The sequence below is a fragment of the Anser cygnoides genome, chromosome 2, assembly GCF_040182565.1.
Source record: "Anser cygnoides isolate HZ-2024a breed goose chromosome 2, Taihu_goose_T2T_genome, whole genome shotgun sequence".
NCBI classification, from domain to species: Eukaryota; Metazoa; Chordata; class Aves; order Anseriformes; family Anatidae; genus Anser; species Anser cygnoides.
The window spans coordinates 127,375,434-127,396,632 of record NC_089874.1 but is presented as its reverse complement, the minus strand read 5'-3'; the positions used below and the strand labels follow the sequence as shown (position 1 = coordinate 127,396,632).

The following is a 21,199-nucleotide window of genomic DNA, read 5'->3' as shown; positions in this document are numbered from 1 at the left end:
CCTATTGCATGTTAATTAACAGGTTTAACAGCAAGTGCCTTTTTCTGAAAAACACGGACATTTTGTCTACCTTTGTTAGGCACAGAATCAAGCTTCTGCAGTTTCATTCTGATATTCTGAAAAGTTGTTGGACAAGAAGACCCCACCTGAAAACCTCCTTTGCTCCATCCCATGGTATAACATTGGCAGGAATGAGCAATTTTTGCATTGTACTCTCTCCTCTCCAAATTGTATTCAGCAGAAACAGGTAATCTTGTTCCTGCTATCTCTTTAACCACTGCTTCCATTTGCTAACCTTCTTCAGAAATGCTATACGAATAAATACAGGCTTTTAAGAAGCACACTTGAACATACCATCTGAAACGCTGAAATAAGCCATTTACTTAGCCTGCATCTCCCAAACACTTCCATATATTTCATTTTCCCCATACTTACTTGTTTTTTTTTCTTTATGGTTTTATTTACTTTCACTTTAGAGGGACTGAGAAGGAATGTTGAAAGGTATTTTTGTACAGAGGTAACTCTACTGCCATTTGAAATTGGAAAAGAAGCGTGATTCATTCCATTTAGAAAGTGCGCTTCCAGTAGAAGAGCATTTTAGGGCTTGTTTTTTCCAGTTACTACTCTGCAAAACTATCCAGAAAATTATTCCCGTAAACAATGACTCAAAAGATCATCTAGCCAGTCCACCAGTAATTAACAATGAAATACGATCATAGTATTTAACACTGTTGAGTGGCAGAATTTGCCTTCTGTTTTTTTCTCGAAGTGTTAATTGCAGAAGTGGTTATTTAGGTTATTAGGTCCCTAACAAGGGAGAGACACTGGTGTTTCCTTCTCTGAAGAAACAGCAGTAAAATGATTCTGGCAAGAGGCTTAACATAAAGGAGGATAAAAAAATTAAGAAAAAAAGACCATTCAAGCCCAAAAACTGAACTGAACAAATGAACACTCTCCAAGCACGTATTTAAAGTTTATTTACAGGAAACTTTACTGATTTATTTCATTTGAATTTAGCTGTATAAAACATGCCTGTTTCAAGTTTGCTACTATTTCAGACCACAACTCTTCCACTTTTGAAAGGAACCTGTTCTTGCAATGGAATAATCGAATGTGGCCAGACTGCCAAACCCTGAATGACTGGTAAGGCTTAGTTCTTTGTTTTTTAAATCGGTGAACTAGAAAAGAAAGATTAATAATTTATGTCAAAGTAACCAAACTGATCTATCAGTTAACACAGTGTAAAGAGTATTTAACAGAAACCAAGTGTTATGTACTGTTTATTAGAAGATTTACCTCAAACACTCTCTTTTGTTAGATTTGGGCACAGTCCTTAAATGCTTTATTCAGATTGTGTAGTTTCTACTGAGATTAGGACCAGTTAACACCATCAGGATTCAACTCAATTACACGTATAAAGACTTTGCCATTTAGCAAGACATACAGTAAAAATGAGGATTGTTTAAAATATATCTTAGCCATTTCTAATAGGTACTGGCATGTAACAAAAACTGAAGCTCAACCCAATTTTAGAATTGGAATTGAAAATTGACTTGCTAACTATTACATCAAAGGACATGCATGTTTATCTTGGGTTCACATTACAGGGGATTGCTCACAAACTCTAATGTATTCTGGCAAATACTTATATATACCAGATACATTTATATAAATTGTGTGCTTCTTTTTCTCAAGTAATTTCACTAGTACCCTTGGCTCACCACACTATATAAAATGTTACCTAATGTATGATTTATATTAGGTACTGATCCAATTCTTAAATGTTTTTCTAAAAACTATGACAAAATTCCTCTTTAAAGTAAGTCCAAAAATTCTGCTTTCACCTGTGAATCTTGTGTAATTTTCATTGAGAGCAAATCATGGCTGTCAACAAGCACTACAGAAATAAAGTAAAAAACAGAGTTAAAGATACCTTTCAGCATAAAAATATCGGGGAGGTTTTCTCTCATAAGCGCTTTCACATCTAAATCTAGGGTCAAATTCTTCACTTATGTCAGGATCATAGTCCATTCTGTAGTATCTTCGATCAAAATCACGATCCTCATCAAGTCTGTGATACCTTCTTATAGGAATTACAGATTGACTAGGAAGTCCACGATGTCTTCTACTGGGAACATCCAAATCCTCATCAAGTCTTTTATTTAATAATCGACTTCTTAATTCAACCTCATCATCTAGCCTATGGTACCTGTCTTCCTCCAGCCGTCTCTTATTTAGCAGCTCTTCATAACCTTCTGTAGAAGTAAAGGCATCTTTCTTGGGAGGTTCTGCAGCTGTACTACAGGGCTCTACTTCTGTATGCAGTTCTGGCTGGAGCCTGGTAGCAGCAATAGGTTTTTTATTCCTGTCCGTCTCACGCTGTTTAATGGAAAAAATATTAAAAGATTTGAATATAAACAAATTACATTGAAGAAATACAAAACCCAAGTTTTTGCTCAAACATTCCCTAAATAGGTACTGGAGAAGAGTCAAGACACAAGCAAGAAGAATAACACTTCAAGCACTTAAAAGCTAATGATTTTTTTCCCTCCTCAAGAAAAGAAAGCACTCTTTCCCTTATCTAGCATTTTTCAGAAGAATACCTACGAATCCTGAATGGGCCTTTTACAAACTCCAAAAGGTAACAGATTTGACCTTGAGATTTAAGGGCACAAAGAACCAAAAACCATTTTTAACTTCATACATGATCAAAAGACTATATATACTTATTCCAGACTGAGACAAGTTTATGATACCTCTTAGCTATGAGCACAACGTTTTAACCTGACCATTTCTTAACCTATTTTTTTTCCTCCTCATGAGTTTCCCCATGGAAAAGTCACGCAGAATTTAAGTACGCTAATATTTCATCTCTGGCATAAAGATGGCAAAAGGGAACAGATACAGGAACCCCTACTTCAGAGATTCAGTTATACAAACACAAGCTGCATTTCTGCCACCTATTTCCTCAGGCTCACTGTTACAAAGCACTCCAACCCTTGAATAAACCAGTAGGAATTAGATACTGAATTCCAGCATCTCAAGGATGCCCAAATACTGTCTTAGCTGTCTTTACAGATTAAAATAGTTTTCAACCATGTGATGCTCCAATGCACTTGGAAGGAAAGATCATTCTCATAAGCAAATAATCTTTCTGGAGACAGATAGCAAACATTATTCCAGGTAGAACTTATAAATTCATGGGCATTTGCACTTGCTAACTGCTGTGAGAAAGGCAATGAACTTTGAGCTGCTGTGAGCACAAATGCAAGTTCCATTACAGAACCACTTAGCTCGCACAGTACTGTACGCGTAAGAATCCCCATATTAAAAAGAAATGCAATTCTTAGAGTAAACCTGCATTAGATGAATTTGAGTATTATCGCAGCCCATCACTAAAGCAAGGCAACAGTATATTTAAAAAAAATACATTCTACACAAGATTTTAAAATTAACAAGCTGTATGGAAGCTTTCTCAGGTCAATATATTGCTTCCAGATTACCACTGTTGTGAGAACCTTTGTTTTAGTAGACTTAAAAATCTTCTGTTGACTACAATTAGTGCTCTTTATATTGCTAGTTTCCTGTAGAATGGAGGATGCATTTGTGTTCATTTACAAACAATAACTAGAAATAGAGTGAGAGCAGAACAACATTCAAAGTCAAAAAGATCAGGCAACCTGCACCCTACTGAAAGATGCATTTTCAGAAAGCAAGGAAGAGAAATGTAATGAACAAAATAGCAGTGAAAGCCAGGCTCTGAGATTCTCAACTCCACAGCACAACTTGACTTGCACCAGAAGGTAAGAAGTAATATATATTTGAACGTCCTGCCTCTTGTGCAGATGTATGTGTCTCTTGAAATAATTGGTTTTAAGTTTGCAACAAGTGTGCTGAAATGTTTTATTAACTAAACCTACACTTTGTTTCCTGTAGTCTACGTAGCCTTAGTTGATTCAGCCATTCTAGATCCATGCGTGATGACTAAAGAAGCTTCCAGCAACCTGCCACTTCTCTCCTGCTAGAAAATACCATTCCCAAAAATCCATGGGCCAAGATGTTTTTGCAGGTCAAACTCATCTATTTCAGTCAGGATAATTCAGCTTAGTAGGTCTCTGCTATTTGAATTATTTAAACTCAGTTTGAGGCGACATCTCAACAAGCAGGTGTAAACCTCTAAGATGCTACCAAGCACCTGATGCAGGTACTAGTCTCTTCTACCAGAACAACTCTTTGCAGAGAACGCACCTATTTACAGCTTAACAGTAGCAATAACACCAAATGGGCTGCGGGTAAGAACAGCTACACCTTTACATGTCCTCCACCTGAGATTTTGAGTTATTAGGGGGGAAACAAGGGAGACAAAGTTTAGTCTGAACTTCCCTTCCATGTCTGACAAAGCACACAGAAAAGCTTACAGATAAGGATGAGGCAATGGTGGCAAATTCATGGGTGCCTATAACCTATGAATCTCTGGAAGAGAAATCTGTCACTGGCACTGTAACACATCAACATACAAATGAATGGCCTCAGCTCAGAATCTGAGTTCAATTATGCGTGTGCTTAGTCTATATTCAGGAGTAAAGACATTTTAGTTGATTCACAATTGCACAGCACCACATACTGGACAGCTAGCATCTGTCCTGCTTTCTCATGGACTGGACACGGACTGAGAAAAAGGCAGCTACAAAAGAAGCTGAGGAGCACTGTGCAGGGCTCGGTATTTTGTCCTAAGAGACAGCTTCCTTGGCCATCACTTTTGCCACCAAGAACAATCTGGGGAATTCCTTCAGAGGTGCTGAGAATGAAAGCACTCTTCTACCAGACAGACATGACTAAAGGAATCAAGAACTCTATTGCATAGCTCATAACCAGAACTTGTTAGATACATCCATAAAACTGTAGCATAATTAAACAATGTTCTTTGCTTCTTTTATTTTACTTTATATGCTGTAGTCAATGATAAAACAACCAACAAGGTCATTTATGCTCTCTTTTGTATCAATATAAGTAGAATTGTATTACCTCTGTGTTTTTCTTCCCTAATTTCCTTATCTTTTCATTCCATTCTTCTTTATCCCTGAGATATTGATTGTACTCCTTGTTTCTTTCAAGCCGTAGTTTCTCCTAAGACAGGCATTGAGAAGTAAATCATAATTTTGCACTTTGAGAAGTAGCTTTTAAGTTCACAGTACTGTATTAAATGAATACAAGCAAGCTGTAAACCCCCTCCCCCTTCTTTGCAATGTACAAATGGGACTTGAATTGCTTTGGGGAGTGGGGTGTTCATTATCAGAACACAGTACTTGCTCTTAATTTGAGATCTCCAGAGCAGAAGGTAGCTTCCTAGACATGAAGTCTAGTCCCCAGTAACACTGGGTATCAAGTTGCATCTTAAAACCAGGTAGGTTTCCTCCTGCTACATCTATTCCAAAATTGTTTTGGAGCCTTAGTTCTTTGGAAATTAGAAGTTAATTTCTAACTGTGAATATGAATGTATTTACAGATGATTTTAAAACCTACTACTTTTTATGTTCAGATTAGTTGTCACTTGCCCCACTCAATTAAAACAAGACAACGAATACATGTACGGACAAGATGTGTCAATTAGAGCTTAGGATATAGTTTGAATTGTCAAATTTAAATAATCAGTTAAGCTGAGTGCAAGAACTGTCAAAAACACAAAAAAAAATAAAGAAAAAAATCAATCCCTTCACCTTGTGCAAGAATTATTAGCTGTTTTTGCAAGGTGACATTATAAACAGCTTGCTTAAGTCTAAAAATATGCAGGAATTGTACATTAATAATATAAAATGAAATACACAAGTCTTCAGGTAGAACAAACTTTAATTTGGATTATTTGCTCATATTAGTACTTCATGTTCAGAGCAAGGGACATCTCTTATACTACCTAATTCCAACCTGTATAACCATCATGTGAATGAGGAAAAGGAGAATTATATTACAATATTATGAACCACCCTCTACTCTACTGCAGAATTTTCCAATAAAATGCATTTCAACATTATATATAAATTTACTTTCCCATGAACAGATTTCAAATAAAAAGAATTTATACCTTCATCAGCACAGAAATACCAGCTTAGTAATAGTTTTACAAATAAGACCAACGCTCCCCAAAACTGGTTCATTTCAATGTTTGTGTCTAATGGGTTTCTGACACTGACAATGTAAAATCTGAGGACAGTTATGAAAGCTGCCCGAGGGATATTCTCCACAGCTGAGAAACTAGCATTGTCTTCAAAAGGTTAAAAGCTTACAAAAACAGTCAGCAGAAAATTCAGTACACTGTGTGACCACACATTTTACCAAGTACAGAAAACAAAGATGCAAGTGTTAGCCTCTAATCATTATCTGTGCAGACACTAACTGTTTAGCAGGGCACAGTGTGACATCTTCTGGCAACTTTTAGTTTCTACAACAGCAATAAATAAATGGAGAAAGAGGATAAAACGTGCTTGTAGAGAAAATCTCAACTCAAGGTCAAACAGCTATGATATAAAACCAAAGATCAGACATGTTCAAAGTCCAGATGTGTCTTTAATTTCCACAAAATTAATCAAAGATACTTTATTGTTCACTGTTTTGGCACACATGCCAACAAGGGTTAACACAAAGTTCAGAAGAACTTGAAGCCAAGTTAAACTCAGCATAAGCTTGGCACAAAAATGCATGCTTCCCCTTTCCAGGGCATTTCATTCTTGCTGCCTCCCTTGTTTAAACCCTAATACATTTTGGGATTTGGGTTTTTTTCATAACAGTAGCTTTCATTTGTTTGAGCTGTCACGTGGCTCCTCATATGGTCAAACATTATTGCCAGCACAAGAGAGGCAGAAAGAACAAATAAGCACAGCAAGGGCAGGACTAGCACATTCCCTAACAAGTCATGTGCTGTATTACAGTGACTGCGTAACCCCAAACACAGAGTAAGAATGCAATTCCAAAGCAGCGAAGGTTTAAAAATAGATAAGTATAGATTAAAAGCACAACAGTCCACTCCTCGTCCAGAAACAGTTTCTCTTTTTCTTGCATCTCAGCTGGAGTTTGCCTGATCATTACAAACTGAGTCAGCAAAAAAATTTAATAAATTATGATGTTTCTGCTGATTCAACTTCCTGGATCAATTTCCAAGAAGGCACAAGAACAGAAAAGGGAATATAAAGCAAACTGTGTGAGGGCAGAAAGAGCAGAGTGACTCCTGTAAGACTGATTTAGGCTTTCACAGAATCATACCATGCATCAGAAGAATGGATCAGAGGTTAATAAATTCCACACATGCACATTGCGTCTTCGTAACTAACCTCCACCAACAGAGACACTGTTCTGGCTGATATCCTTCTCCAACATAGGAAAACAAGACTATAAACTGATAAGAAATCTCAGGGAGATCAAAAAGGGCTAAATGCAGAGAGAGAACGTGCTTTTCTCAAAACACACCCGTACACGTACTCTCAAAGAAAAACAGAAAATGAGAAGAGACCTATATTAACAGAAGGCAATATGTGAAATAAAAGATCACCTTTTATTTAGATTCTTGGATTTATTTGTACAAGAAGAAAAATGACACAAGATTAAGCAGGTACTGTGCAGAGAGATGTGTGCAGAGGAAGAAATCAAAACAGGGTGGATATAGCAGAAAGAAGACTTCTTTTTGTTCTGATAGGAAGTGACAGTAATATCACTGTAGAAAACTGATCTTATCCCCAGGCTGCAGTACAAAGAGTAACAAATTAGAAAAGTGTACATAATCATAAGAGCAATGTCTTTTATTTGATCAATATGGACCGCTGGATAAAGAACAAGAGCTTTTCAACACAGCAAGTGCTCTGTAAGTATGAATTAGAAGCAGCAAACCTCCAGCTGATATCAGCATAGAATTACACATCTAATTAGTTATCTACGAATTAAAGTAGAAGTATCCTAGGATTAAAAAAGCCTGATAGGTATTTAAAAAAATCAAAATTTAAAGACTATGTTTCTGAAAAGTATTCTAATGATGACCTCCAAAAATATTCACTTATAAAAACAGAGTAAAACCAAAAAATCTTATGTGAAAATAATTTTTGTGTAACAGTTAAAACATCTGGGATCATTTTCAGGTTATACACAGCTTAATTTCCTCCAAGCACTCACCTTAGCAGACCTTCGTTCATCAATAGGAAGAGATAATCCCTGAGTATAAGGATCTACTTCGCCAGTAGTCAGGTAATTTTTCTATGTTAAAAAAATAATAATCATCATTCAATATATTTTAAAATACCAAATTTTATTGCTAAATAGTTGCTAAGAATTATATTTTCTGAAATATATCTGATCAATTTAATGAAGATAAGACTGATGACCTTCACATTCTGAAAACACGGGATGCTCTCAGCACAGACAAATGAAGTGAAGGAATATGGAAAGCGAATGGCTTTGTTAATACACTATTACAAGGATTACATAGTCTGTGTATGAGATATTCAAAAAATTACTGATTTTTGGGGTAAAATTACAAGCATTAGAGGAATTTTCCAAGACATTGCCATACTTAAGATGAAAAACTGACTTCTCTAACTTAAGAAGATGTACACCTACCTCTTATTTTAACAAATGGAATCCATGCTAATATTAGCACAGTCACCACTTGATATATAGATATCAACACTATCTGTTTTCTACAACAATAGTCGCCAAACTTTTCATAATAATGATCCATCACCAAACCTTGCCATTCCTTGTGGACCAGACACTTTCAGAACAGACCTTCCAGCTGAACACACTGTTGTGGATCAGCATAGCTCCCCAGGCCACAGCTTGGAATCAGGGCTTGTACAGCTAGTCAAAATACCAGCTTTCAAACCAAACACCTATCGATACTGGAACACATCCTTAGTTTCAAGGTCTAGTGATTCCTTCGTACACCACTCACTTACTAAAAGAACCCTCAGGCCATTCTCAGTCAATCAAATAAAGTTTTATAAAATCTGATTACATTTAATAAAAAGATCGTCTACTTCTGTGGCATGGCCCGATGATGGGAATGTGTTAGTTATGGCATTTCACTAGAATGGAAGTTTCCTTCCATTATCTATGCTGGAACTTAGCCTGGAAGCTTACACGCATGTAAACAGGTAAGAGCTCTACCTGTTCCAGTGCAAAGCCTTGTCACTATAAATTATATTCCACAACTGCACATTAGAAGATTTAAGGGATTTAATAACCATGCAAATATTCAAACACAGAGAAAACTAAATTAATATGGAGAACTAAGTTATTTTTAGTAGAAAAAAATAAATGAACGGTAATCCTCTCTACCCCATAACTCTTTTCATACTTCAAACATCTGTAGAGATTACCTCAGGTGTTAAAAAAAGGTATTTGCCAAAACACAGAAACTGATATGGAAATTGCATTTTCTACATAAGCACAACTAAACGAGTTACTAATCAAAATATTATCACTGTGAGAGCTGCTAAGAGTTGCATTCACTCTCTATGCAATAAAAAGAAATAGATTATCTCATAGCTTACAAAAAAATAATAAGCTTGTATACCCAAATTTGTAAAACTGAGGTTTAGAGGAGAATAAAATACTAAAAGTCAACACAAAAATGATACTATTTGGATACTTTGGTGGGAATTATAAAACAGTTTAGGTTTTCACACAATATTCTAATCTGGAAAATAACCTGAAGTTTCAGATTAAACAAGAAGCAACAATTATGTAAGCATCATTTTGATTAAAGGTTAAGAAGCCAGTTAATGTTGCTATTGCTGTTGTTAGTCAGGAATTCCAGTGCGTGCTAATATAGTTAATTTCTATCATAGGCATGTTGTTCATAGCTCAAAAAAAAAACAAAAAAACAAAACCAGAAGGTTGTTTTTCTACCACACTAGCTCCTGGTCCTTTACTGAAGTTGCTTAATCTGAACAACCTGGACACACAACATTAAAAATTTGAAAGTTAATAACATATATATGACTGTGTAACGATATACAACAGAATTACTGTAATTGAAAGAAGCTCACAAAGATGTGCCTCTGGTATTTCATTCTAGCATTCTGAACCACTAGATGATGAATAACTGGCTCCACTGCTTTCCTGTGCACCACTGACAAGATTTCATAGTGAAGGAAAAAGCCCTAACTCTCATTCCAATGGCATTATAATATTTGAGAGCTTATTATTTTATTCCAGCTTGAAGTATGTGTATCTGAACTTCTATCTAATATACGATAGGATAGGCCTTGCAGCGAAAGTGCACTAAAATAAACAAACTTTTGTATAGTCAGCATTAGATAGCAACAATAGCAATTGCAAAGGAAAAGAGAAATCAGTAAGTGTTTTTAAATCATATTAATGGAAAATAATAAATAAGCAATCATTCTGCACAATGCAAACAATGCTGTTAATCACAACTAATCACTACAGAGCACACAAATACACAAAGCACAAAAAAGTAATGAATTTTTTTAAAATTCAAAGAGCATGAAGCTATCAAACAAAGCAAAAAGCCACTAATTTGAAGGAAAAAAAAAAAGAAAAAAAAGAAAAACAAGATATTGCAGGCACCCTACCTTTCTTTTTGCCTGTGAAATACCCTAAAAGTCAGGGAAAAGATACTATTCAACAAGTGTCTTTTATTCAAGAATATTTGAATTTGCAATAAATAATTCTTTTCTTAAACCAGATCCATTCTTTCATTTTAAGAAATGAAGGCACTGATAATAAGCATTTTCAAACAACAAAAATTACTTGCTTCCTGATTTGTTTTTCCTGTTTCACTAAGATCTGGTACATTAAGAAGCGATACGTAATATTCCCAAGATTATGACATTTCATACAGACCATTTCAGTTTTAAATTACTATTGTTGCATATAATAAGTTCTGCTAAGACAGAGCATCAAAGTTCTTTTATTTCTAAAACTGAAATGAAGCCAGGAAATGGAGTCACACTGATTAGAGCAATATTCTTAGCTGAATTACAGACCATAGAATACATAAGTACTTGAGGAAGTAGCAAATGATATTTTAAATTCTAAAGAAACTACAGAAGAAGTAAAGAGACAAATAAAGGAATTCAGAATAAAATGCACTATGTAATACGTAATCTCATGGCAATGAGACCTGTAGAAGACTAAAATACGTAACTGTTCCTAGTGCTGACATTTTGAAATTACTTTTATTCAAAAAGTCTTCAAAAGCAGCCATCATTCATAACAAATGACTTCTTATAAAGATTCTCCACAATTTTGTTCTGTTTTATTCAATTAAAATGAGAGAGTCATTGTAAAAGACTCATTAAACTCAGGCAATCAGACAAGAACCCTTACCTGAGAAAGATATCGCCTATAATCTTGCCGAAGTTCCTCCTTTAGTTTATGTTTTTTTCGTTCATATTCTTCTCCAAGAGGTAAACTCAAGCCATAGTCACCTGAAAGTTTAACTCTTAAATATTATTATAATACTATTTGGTATCAATACAAAGCACTTAACGCAAAAGATACATCTGGATTTTTGTTAGACATGAGCAATAAAAAATATACAGCCAGAAATTATAAAACAACTGAAATAAAAAACATCTTCTCTGTATGACTACTTAGGTGGAAAGCATTCTAGAAGAACTGGTTTTTTGGATGCTAGTTTTCTCTCTAATCCTTGCACTTTTTTATCCACACTAAAAAACAAACAACATAATTTGAATAAGGTATCTATACAAATAACATAACTATCTACAATATTTGGGCTATTTTACATTGTTTCTTTTATTGATGTATATTTCAAAGGAATCTCTTTTGATATGTTACTTTTTAAATTACTCTGATATTTTAAGCACTGCTTATCACACAAGATAAAACATACTCAACAACCAAAAAGCAACAAGCTGCTCCTTCAGCACAAAACACATGGAATCTGTGTGGCTTCCTTTATTCACATCTCCCCACTTCAGTGTTTTTTTACTGTAACAGGCCCAAAATGCATATTTAGTACTTTTCCAAGGTTACTGCCTGGTCTTGTAATAGCTGTCCTCTTAAAATACAGTGCCGTGGAAGTTGTTTGTTGTTCCCAAAATACATTTTGGACTACTTAATAAGAAATACCCTCTGCTCGAGAAGGCCACTTCTGCCGAAAGTTTCACCACTCCCCACAGACACCTAGTGAATTCCAGAAAACCACACAAGAAACAGATTGCAACTGTTTTTTTAAATTGCCTGTTGTTTCCCTGAAAACATTTCTACTTCTTGTGGTCTTTGTAAAACAAATAGCACGGAGCGAGAGGGAAAAGAGGAATTTTCAAGGTTTATCAGTCCCAATTTACTTCATGGAAATTTGTTTGATTCCAGTATTTTAAATGTCTATGGCATTAAACAGTGTCTGTGCAGTAAAAAAGACATCTAAATGCTAAATATTGCAAGCTTGGGAATCCCCCTGCTAATGAAATAGATAAAAGTTTGAATTAAGTAAAAATATGCTTAGCTGGCTTGAGACAGTTTCAGCTAAGTCAGAATGTATCCTCTCAAGTCAGCCTGCTGTTCTGTAGAACCAAGGGAACTAATGTCTGACTAAATATGTCATACACAATTTTGAAACAGTGCTTTCAGAGTTCAACTATTAACCAAAATCTGCATGGGAGCTTCTTCTCCAACTTTCAAGTCATTTTACTCCTAATTTTGCAGATAAGGTAGACAAGAGTTTCAGTTAAAAAAAAAAAAAAAAAAACATTTGGACCCTCAAAAAAGGAGGGGAAGTATAAAAAGGAATGGAATACAGAAATGGAAATGTTTTTTCAGCTACGTCCTGTTGCCTTTTATTTACACATAAATTGTTTTGGGATTAACTATAAGAAACCAAGGAAGATCAAAAGATACTAACATCTCAGGGAGAAGACTCATTCAGTAACCTCAAAGAAGCCAGTGAAATACAGGGAAAAAAAAAAAAAGAAAAAAAACAGTGAGAAGCAGGTGCTTTGATTAAAATACTTGAAGTATTCGAACAAAAGATGGTTTAAAGCTGTTAATTTTATTACAACAGACCTTTTTGTTTGGCCACCTGGAAAGCACTGAGATGGCACTTATGGGCAGTGATTTATGAGATACTTGAAAACTAACTACTTCAAAAACTTCAGTGAGATCAGTCTAGCAGGGCAAAAATATTCCAGTTAACAAATGTTCATCCTAAATGTGTATGCGTTTCTATCTGAATGGTTCTGTTAGAAGAGATATTTTACTTTTCAATAGTTTCCTGCTTTCATTTACTCTATTTACTGTATTTATTTCACGTTCTGTTAACTGCACATACTCACACTGACGACTTTTTTTTTTTTTATGGAAAAAGTTAAGATTTCAAATGCATTTTCATTTAAAAGTTTTCATGCATTTAGTATGTTGAGAACTAACCGTGCTGAACGACCCCTCTCAATTCTGCCAGGTTCTCAAACCTACTGTTAGAACTAGAGCAGTAACACGGAACAAGCCCCTGTCTAACTTAACCCAAAGGAAATTACATTGCTTTAATCCAGAACCAGCCAATAACACTAACAATAATCCACTAATAACCCAACGTGGTCAGCGTCCAAGTGATTATTACAGCAATACCTACTTGTTGCTTTTCATTTAAGATCACTTGAATGCCCCTCACCTGTAATATTTCATTGTAAGTGCATTAACATATTTAGATATCAACATTAAAACCAATTTATGATACTACACACACCATGATGTGTGTTATGATGGGCCTCAAACAAGAGATAAAATTATTTTAATATTAAACTAGTATAACTGATACACAGTGGCCTGTCACAGCCATTGGCATACAAAAGCAGAGCACTGTCTGCTGTGTTCTGTTTTCCATATCGTATGTTCCCACAGCTAAGCAAAGAAATATCACCACCTGGACTAACCTGCTGATCAAAATAAAACTGCCCAAAACGCGAGGTAGACACTATTAAAGTGTTTTGTCCTCTAACCAAGTCTATCGATTATGAATTCTGGCAGCAAGCAATATTCATTTATCATTTCAGGTCATTTTTAGTGAATTTTTCCTGTAAAGGTTTTAGAAGAGCTTGCCTTGCTGATGGCTGGAAACTCCAATTATACATCTTCATAAAAGAGATTGCTTTATTTATTGCACCTAACACCAGTTCAGACCCTCAGATTCACACATTCAAGTTCCCTTTTTAAATTAAGACATGCACTTTTCTGGTCACAAATTCTGTTAAAATTATAGAAGGGACATAACATTAAGTGTAGTAGGAGAACTTATTTAAAAGGTAGATTAGATTGGCATTATGTTAACAACATCAAATACCCATTGACACATGTTCTTTAAAATAAAAGGAAATCTTTTACTGGATGCTGCAGAATTACACCAGAAATACAGCATGGAAATTAATGGTACAAAGTGTCTACATAGGAAAGAAAAGTTGTCATGCAACAAGGAGGATACACAAAAGCTGTCAGAACAAACCTGAGCTACAATTGTAACAAAGGAAAAGTAGCAGTGCCTACAGAAAGGAGATGGTTTGACAAGTAAGCAAGGCTGGCGCAATACAGAATAAAATAGAGAAATGAACACCATCGCACATTTTCAAACAGAAGTCACGAAAGACACAGAGAAAAGAAAGAAAATGGAACAATATATATTTTTAAAGAAAACGGTGATTAAACTGTCTGGTCACAGCACAACCACAAAAATCCAAACATTTCACTAGTTCAGACTTCAACCAAAACTAAGTGCTTATTCTTTCCTTGGATAATGCACAACTACATTATAACTTTTTTTTTCCTATTACAAAAGCAACAAAAACAGTTTAGTACTCTATGCCTAGAAGTTTAGAAGGCATTTAGCATTTAAAAGAAAAATTAGTTTAACTGTGTTTATTTTAGCCAAGTTGGAGTAGGCCTCTTAAGCTTCGAGGCTGAAAAAAAAGGCATCTTTACTTCCCTGGCACAAAGCACAGAGAAAGAAAGAACCCTTTGGCAGCGAGCGGATGGTCCGTATGAAAGATGGACTTCCACAGCTTTTGCTCCAAGTACCCAAAACGTAACAGGAAAGAAACAGATTATCTACTTTAGACGAGCAACCAATTTTTTGTCTTGTTTTTTAAATGGAGCTACCTTTACAAGAAGGAAAAAAAAAGTATTTGGCATGTTTTCCTTATTCAAATCTCAGAAAAACTAATTAAATACAAAAACAAAAAGCCACACAATCCCAAGACATTTGGAAGAATAAAGAATTCGTAAGCACTTCAATTATAATGAACTTCTTATAATTAAAAATCCAAAGCAGTAATTCCCTTCCAAAAATTCTCAAAGGTAGTCAAATGCTATTTAAATCCTGAGGACACAAAAAATTATATACTATACCTAAAGGACAGTTCTGTTGACTATTTGGAGGTATATTTTCTTTAGACATGGAGATTAACATTTTGCTAGTCTCAGAAAGCTTCTCAGATTCCTTATTCTGGAAAAAAAAAAGTTTGCATCATCACAAGGTGAAAGAAATATCACATGAAAACAACATTATTAACATAATTATTAGCACTTGAGAATAGAAAGATTGAAAGCAATGTTGGATAGCAATATGCAAAACCGCTTATAAATTTCACCGATACTATCAAAAAAAGAAGTTTTTCCTCTATAACACAGGAATTAGTTCACTAAGTTTCATGTCATAAACCACTCTAAATTATAGTTCCACGATGTTTTCACAGCTTACACATACTGTCTCTGTTTCCTGTGGAGGAAGAATTGATGTATTGCATTCTGCCTGAAAATATAAAAGAATTGCAAGGTATTACAGGGCAAGATGAAAGTATCTGCTCCCTGTAACTATGTTTCCATCACATAGCTTAGGACTTTATCAAACTATAGGCTCTTTCTCCTTAAACTTGCTCTGAGTAGAGGACACAAAGATACAGAAAGTCCAACAGCCCCCTAAGAATTATCTTTTTGGAGAAAAGTATTATAATTAGGTTAAAATACTTGTATTACCCACACACAGGGAAAGAAATTCCTATAACCTTCTGATGAAACAAAAACAGGAAATAAACAATTGTTGTTAAAAGCTCAAGCTGTTTGAGGCTGAGTCAAACAGGAGACAAAAGAGACAACAAGTTCCCAAAAGTGTATTTATTTATTTATTTTAAACAGATGACATAATTCCAGCTACTTAAGAGATGCCATAGCTAAATAAATTCCGATGTAGCTTTTTGCCAAGTAATGGCACTATTAAACAATTTAACCATGATCTGCATATTATAAAATCTTTATAGCTTTAGCATTAGGTACCAAACATTCTAACAGGAAAATCATGCTAAGAACAGATTTTGCTCAACTGATTGTATTAAATAATTTAACTTTTATAATTTCCTAGTTTCCTTATCAGAAATATTGAGACTATTTTCACCTTCCATCCCACCACCCATTCTTGTGAGTGGGCAGAAAGCAGTTTCCTGCTCGTCAACTCCACTGCAGGGAAAAGGAAGAACAATAAGCATTTACAAGAGTTTTTCCACTTGTAAAAATAAAAATTAAAAATAAATTTAAAAAATCTACATAAATGCAGATACAGAGCATTTATATTAGAAATGGCTTTGCCTAGATAGATCTTTAGCATATACTTTAACAACAAATACAGTTTCAAGAGCACAGTAAAAGCAAACTTATATCAAGACCTTCAAAACGTGTTTAAATTAAGTGAAGCTATTTAATATTCTTACCCTTATTTCCATGTAAGGTGGATCATTTTCAAGTTCTGCCTTATCTTGTGCCAACTTGGCCTTCTGATCTTCAATGAATTTTTCTAAATCTTCTGCCATCATTTCTAAGGTAATAGAAACGACAAAGAACATTGCATCTACATCAGAACAGCAGAAACTTGAAGCTCCATTACAGTTGCTTAAGACAGTAGTTAAGTTATACTGTATATATTGTACTGCCCTCAGAACTGCATGCCTTAAGATCTTGGCTGGGTTAAATAAACAACAGACTTACGAAACCCATCTGTGGAGGATATTACTTGATGTTTCACCAGAAAAAAATAAATAAAGTAAAATCAGGAATCTTGATGTCTGAAGATATTTCTCTCATCTTTTGGAGCTGACAGTGTATTGGTGCCTTCTGCATCAATAAAACAGCAAAGGCAATAAAAACAGCTACCATTCTACAATAATTGTAATATGGATATCCTCAGCATTGCCTTATAATCAGACAAGCCACTCATCTGTAATAAAACATGTACTGGGGGAACAGCTGATTACCTGTCTTCGATTACTTGTGCATCTTGCCTATGCAACTGAAAGCTCTTCAGAGCTGAAATTTTAGCATTTTATTATTGTACATTGCTGCCTCTAGATAACCTGATAATAAAAATCAATGCAACTAGAAATAATGACAACGGAATGGCACAGAAGTTAGGGCATGCACAAAGACTTCAAACGTCCTTTGTTTAGACAGCCTTAGCATGCAGTTGTACAGTATTTCTAGTTCTGATAAGTAACCATGGGGGGGGAAAAAAAAAAAAGATTCACTGCATAGAAGCCCACTCATCCTAATCTCCACTCAGCATTTTCGCCAACTCCACTGGAGAAGTCGTGTGAAACTAAGCCTATGGATAAAAAAAAAAAAATCTAATATTCTTCACACTTAAAGGAACAATGAGGCCGACAAGAAAATTAAGACCCTTACATCCTTCTAATGCTAACCACACAACTCTAGCATTGGCTTAGGAAGGTCTTAGGAAGCAATCCCCTCACATCCAGTATCTAAGTACAGACTGCAGAGCAGTTTTATTAAGGCTAATTCAGTATCTCCTAAAGCTTATAGATTATATGAAATAAGCAATAAGCCAATGATAAGAACATATTAGGAGACACTTTCAGGAAGAACATCAAGGAAATTAAAAAAACACAGACACAAAGCCCAGCAGAATAAGACACTAAATAGAAAAATATACAATAATGTGTTCAGGGAGAGTAAGATAAATGTTTTCCATGAAAAGTAAGATGAAGAGAAAATGTCAGAACTTCTGCAGACAAATGAAGCTAATATGCAATTACTTGAATCTAATGAATACATCTGCTTTAAACTTTGTGTCTTACACTAGTGCTCTTTTTGATTCATAATATGAAATTTAACGTTACAAAGGAGGCAGAACTAGGACAACCTATTTACAACTCCTAGTGGTAATACAGGACAAGCAAATCCAAAAATAAATTTCCCCATCTGATTTGTCCTAAATCTTTAATCTCATTAGTTTTGTATAGTGATGACAGATAAAAGAAATCTAAAAGACAGTAAGTTTGCAGGCACTGATGAATTTTATTTAGCCTATTAAGTTACATAAGAATAATGAAAAACCTGTTCTGAATGGAAAAAACAACTTGCCATCTTAAACAACTTACAAGTTGGTGCCATCACTTACCCACCAACAGGAAAATAAATTACTGCGTGGAGGAGGCACTGTGAGAAAGACTTCCCAAAGGCTCAGTAACTCTGGAGTCTGAATTTTTAATCTCTATTTACACTAACATTCATAAGCTCTAGAACTGTTTCTAAATCACTGTATTGGAACAGTACCAAACCTAATCTGAGCTATTACATAAGGAAAGGAATATTTGCAGCATAGTTTCTATCTAGTATGAGGAACACAATGAATATTGTAGCATTCTGCACTTTTTTTTTCATATTGTTCAAAAGAGCAATATAATAACCTAACCGTTTTGTCCTTGTGTTTTGAAGTTGAACTACACATTCAACTGATGTGAAGAAAGCTCACAACTCCAGGCCTTAAAGAACACTAAGACAACTAAACCTACAACACTGCTGGTCCAGCACACCAGCTAAGTAACAAGGAAAAGTGGCCAAATGTGTCTCAGAAAATACCTAGACGTTTTGCCTTACATCCTTCTGCTTCATTTTCCTACAATATGCATAAGCGGAAACTTTGATACGTGAAAAGGGTGTATTATACTGAAAGAGAATGAAAAAGAAAGAAAAAAGTAAGACCTTTTCTTATATATTATGAGCAAAGCACTGACAATTTGAATGTGACACATTGCTGAGTTCAGAAAATGCACATAAGCAAATATCTTACTGAATATTAAAAATTTTTATGACCTACTGTACCAAGCAAAGAGATCCTGACTAATAAAAAATTAAAAATTATACATTTCTATCTGAAAAGAGTGCTATCACAGTCCCCAGTTACACAATGAACTACATTGGAGGCTACTGTGCTAAATTCACAGTGAACTATTCATTTCAAACTGGCCTCATATGACCGCACAAACTGACCGAGGTAGAGCCTGCCACCCTAAAACCAATTCACCTCAAAATAAAAGTCTATTTTCAGTTTAGCAAGGTGTCTGAATGGACTGTGTGCATTTCTAGACCCCTGCAATTATTACTAGCAAAAGTAGCAGGCTCAAAACTAAGCTTGAAAGCATTGCTTGTTGGGCATGCGTGTGGAGCAGAAGGGAAAGTGAGACCATGTGAAAACCTAACAATAAACCGCACGTCCTCAACATCACAAGGTGCAAACAACACATTTTTCATGTTTTTTGGAAAATAGCATTCTGTAAATACTATTAAAAGTATAGATTTTTGGCAGCATAGATCTGTCAGTTCTTTCTTGAACTCGCTTATCTTTAAAATTTGTATTTTCACTTGCAAAACACTGTATGACTCGAATGAAAATTACATTAGATATACTATTTATTCAACTGCTGTTGGAAAAAGCCCAAAAAAGACAAATATTTTATATATTTTAACTTTCAAGAAGATATAACTTCATGTATTCATAACTTACTTCTTTTAAATTGGAATTTTTCATAAAAGCAACTCCAAATAATCACAAAGTCAACTACATAGACTTCAGCTTGATCAAATACACCAGGCAACGGAAAGCACACAGACATTCAAGAGAAGTCAGGTTTGAACAGAGATGGATACTGGATCTACACCCAAACACAATTAATAATGTATGTCTGCATTCAAGACATTCAAAACACCTATTAGCATATGTATTATTTTGCGTGTATTGTATCTGTTTGCATACTGTGTATATTTTATCACCTAAAGAAATATTCACCTTTTTACTCTTTCTTTTTCTCTTGTATTTGTTCAAGGAAGTGGGGCAGAAGACGTGAAATCAGCCCATGTTATTTAGGCAGATCCTGCCTATTTTGTGCATCAGGAAAGCCAGACGAGGCAATTCCCTTCCATATAAACTGCAGCAAGGGCAGCAGGGAAGTGAAGTGTTTTAAACAAGCTACTATATGTCGTGTGCGGTAATTTTACTTACAGGTTACATGGCCTCATAATTGTTTCCCTCAGAAATATTTTTCAAAGTTTCCCCCGCGCCTCCTGAACCCTGAGGCCAGGCAGCACTGGCTGCTTCTCTCTCCCTTTGAGTAGCATGCAGAAGAACCTCTCGCTGTCAGAAGGATGGTTTGTGTATCTTTCACCTTCCTTTCTTTTTGATTCTTATCTGAAAAAGCACAAAACACCCACGGTCTGGATGCTCACGAATAAACTCCAATTAAAAACAACGTGTTTCGTAACTAGGAAGGGAATTAATGATCAAAGCATCAAGCCGGCAAGCCTCACGAGTTATCTCCTCTCGCCCTAAGAGTTTACCTCCTCCAGAACCCGTCTTTTGGGCCGAAAAGAAAACGATTTGGGGAAACCTTCGGGGACAGAAGAGGTTTATTTCTCCCACCGCGGCAGCTCGGCGCAACGCCTCTCCCCCTCCCTCGGCCTGCTGCTGCCACCCCAACCAAACCAAAACAAACCCAACCCAACCAAATCCAACCCAAGCAAACCAAACCAAACCCGGCCCGGGGCACCCTGAGGCGCTGCGGGGCAGCCCCCTCCCGGCGCGGCGCCCCGTTGTCAAGCAACGGCCGCGCACCCAGCGGCTCCCCCCGGGAGGCCGCCCAGGGCCCGCTGCCCCCCGGCCGGGGACGCCCGAGCCCTGCTCAGCTCCCCGGCCCCCCCACACCACCACCACCACCACCGGGGGGGTGCCCGACCCCCGGCCCCGCCGCCCCGCTCACCGGCGGCCGCCCTCCGCGCCCGTCGCCGCCTCCCCGGAAAGCGGCGGCCGGCGGCCGGCAGCGCCCCCTGCGGCTCCGGCGGGCCCCGCAGCGAGGACGGGCAGCCCGCCGCGGCCGCCGCCCGCTGGGGGCGCAGG

General features: G+C 36.2%; 1 protein-coding gene across 14 annotated transcripts in view; it reads right to left on the bottom strand.

Annotated features, from left to right (window-relative positions):
• CSPP1 (centrosome and spindle pole associated protein 1) overlaps positions 1–21,163 on the bottom strand; it is a 62,734-nt gene extending 41,571 nt beyond the window's left edge. For 6 of the 14 annotated variants that reach the window (XM_066993052.1, XM_066993055.1, XM_066993061.1 and 3 more), the window contains exons 1-9: positions 21,063–21,163; positions 20,309–20,494; positions 16,725–16,828; positions 15,370–15,466; positions 11,338–11,438; positions 10,581–10,604; positions 8,155–8,235; positions 5,026–5,127; positions 1,934–2,379 (exon numbers count right to left, since the gene is read on the bottom strand). In XM_066993052.1, the coding sequence (XP_066849153.1) occupies positions 1,934–2,379; positions 5,026–5,127; positions 8,155–8,235; positions 10,581–10,604; positions 11,338–11,438; positions 15,370–15,466; positions 16,725–16,826 (953 nt within the window). In that variant the 5' untranslated portion in view covers positions 16,827–16,828; positions 20,309–20,494; positions 21,063–21,163. Of the gene's footprint in view, positions 1–1,933; positions 2,380–5,025; positions 5,128–8,154; positions 8,236–10,580; positions 10,605–11,337; positions 11,439–15,369; positions 15,467–16,411; positions 16,474–16,724; positions 16,829–20,308; positions 20,638–21,062 lie in introns of those variants that run through there. The other 8 variants (XM_066993057.1, XM_066993064.1, XM_066993065.1 and 5 more) reach the window with 6 other exon arrangements.
• Between the last annotated feature and the right edge of the window lie 36 nt (positions 21,164–21,199).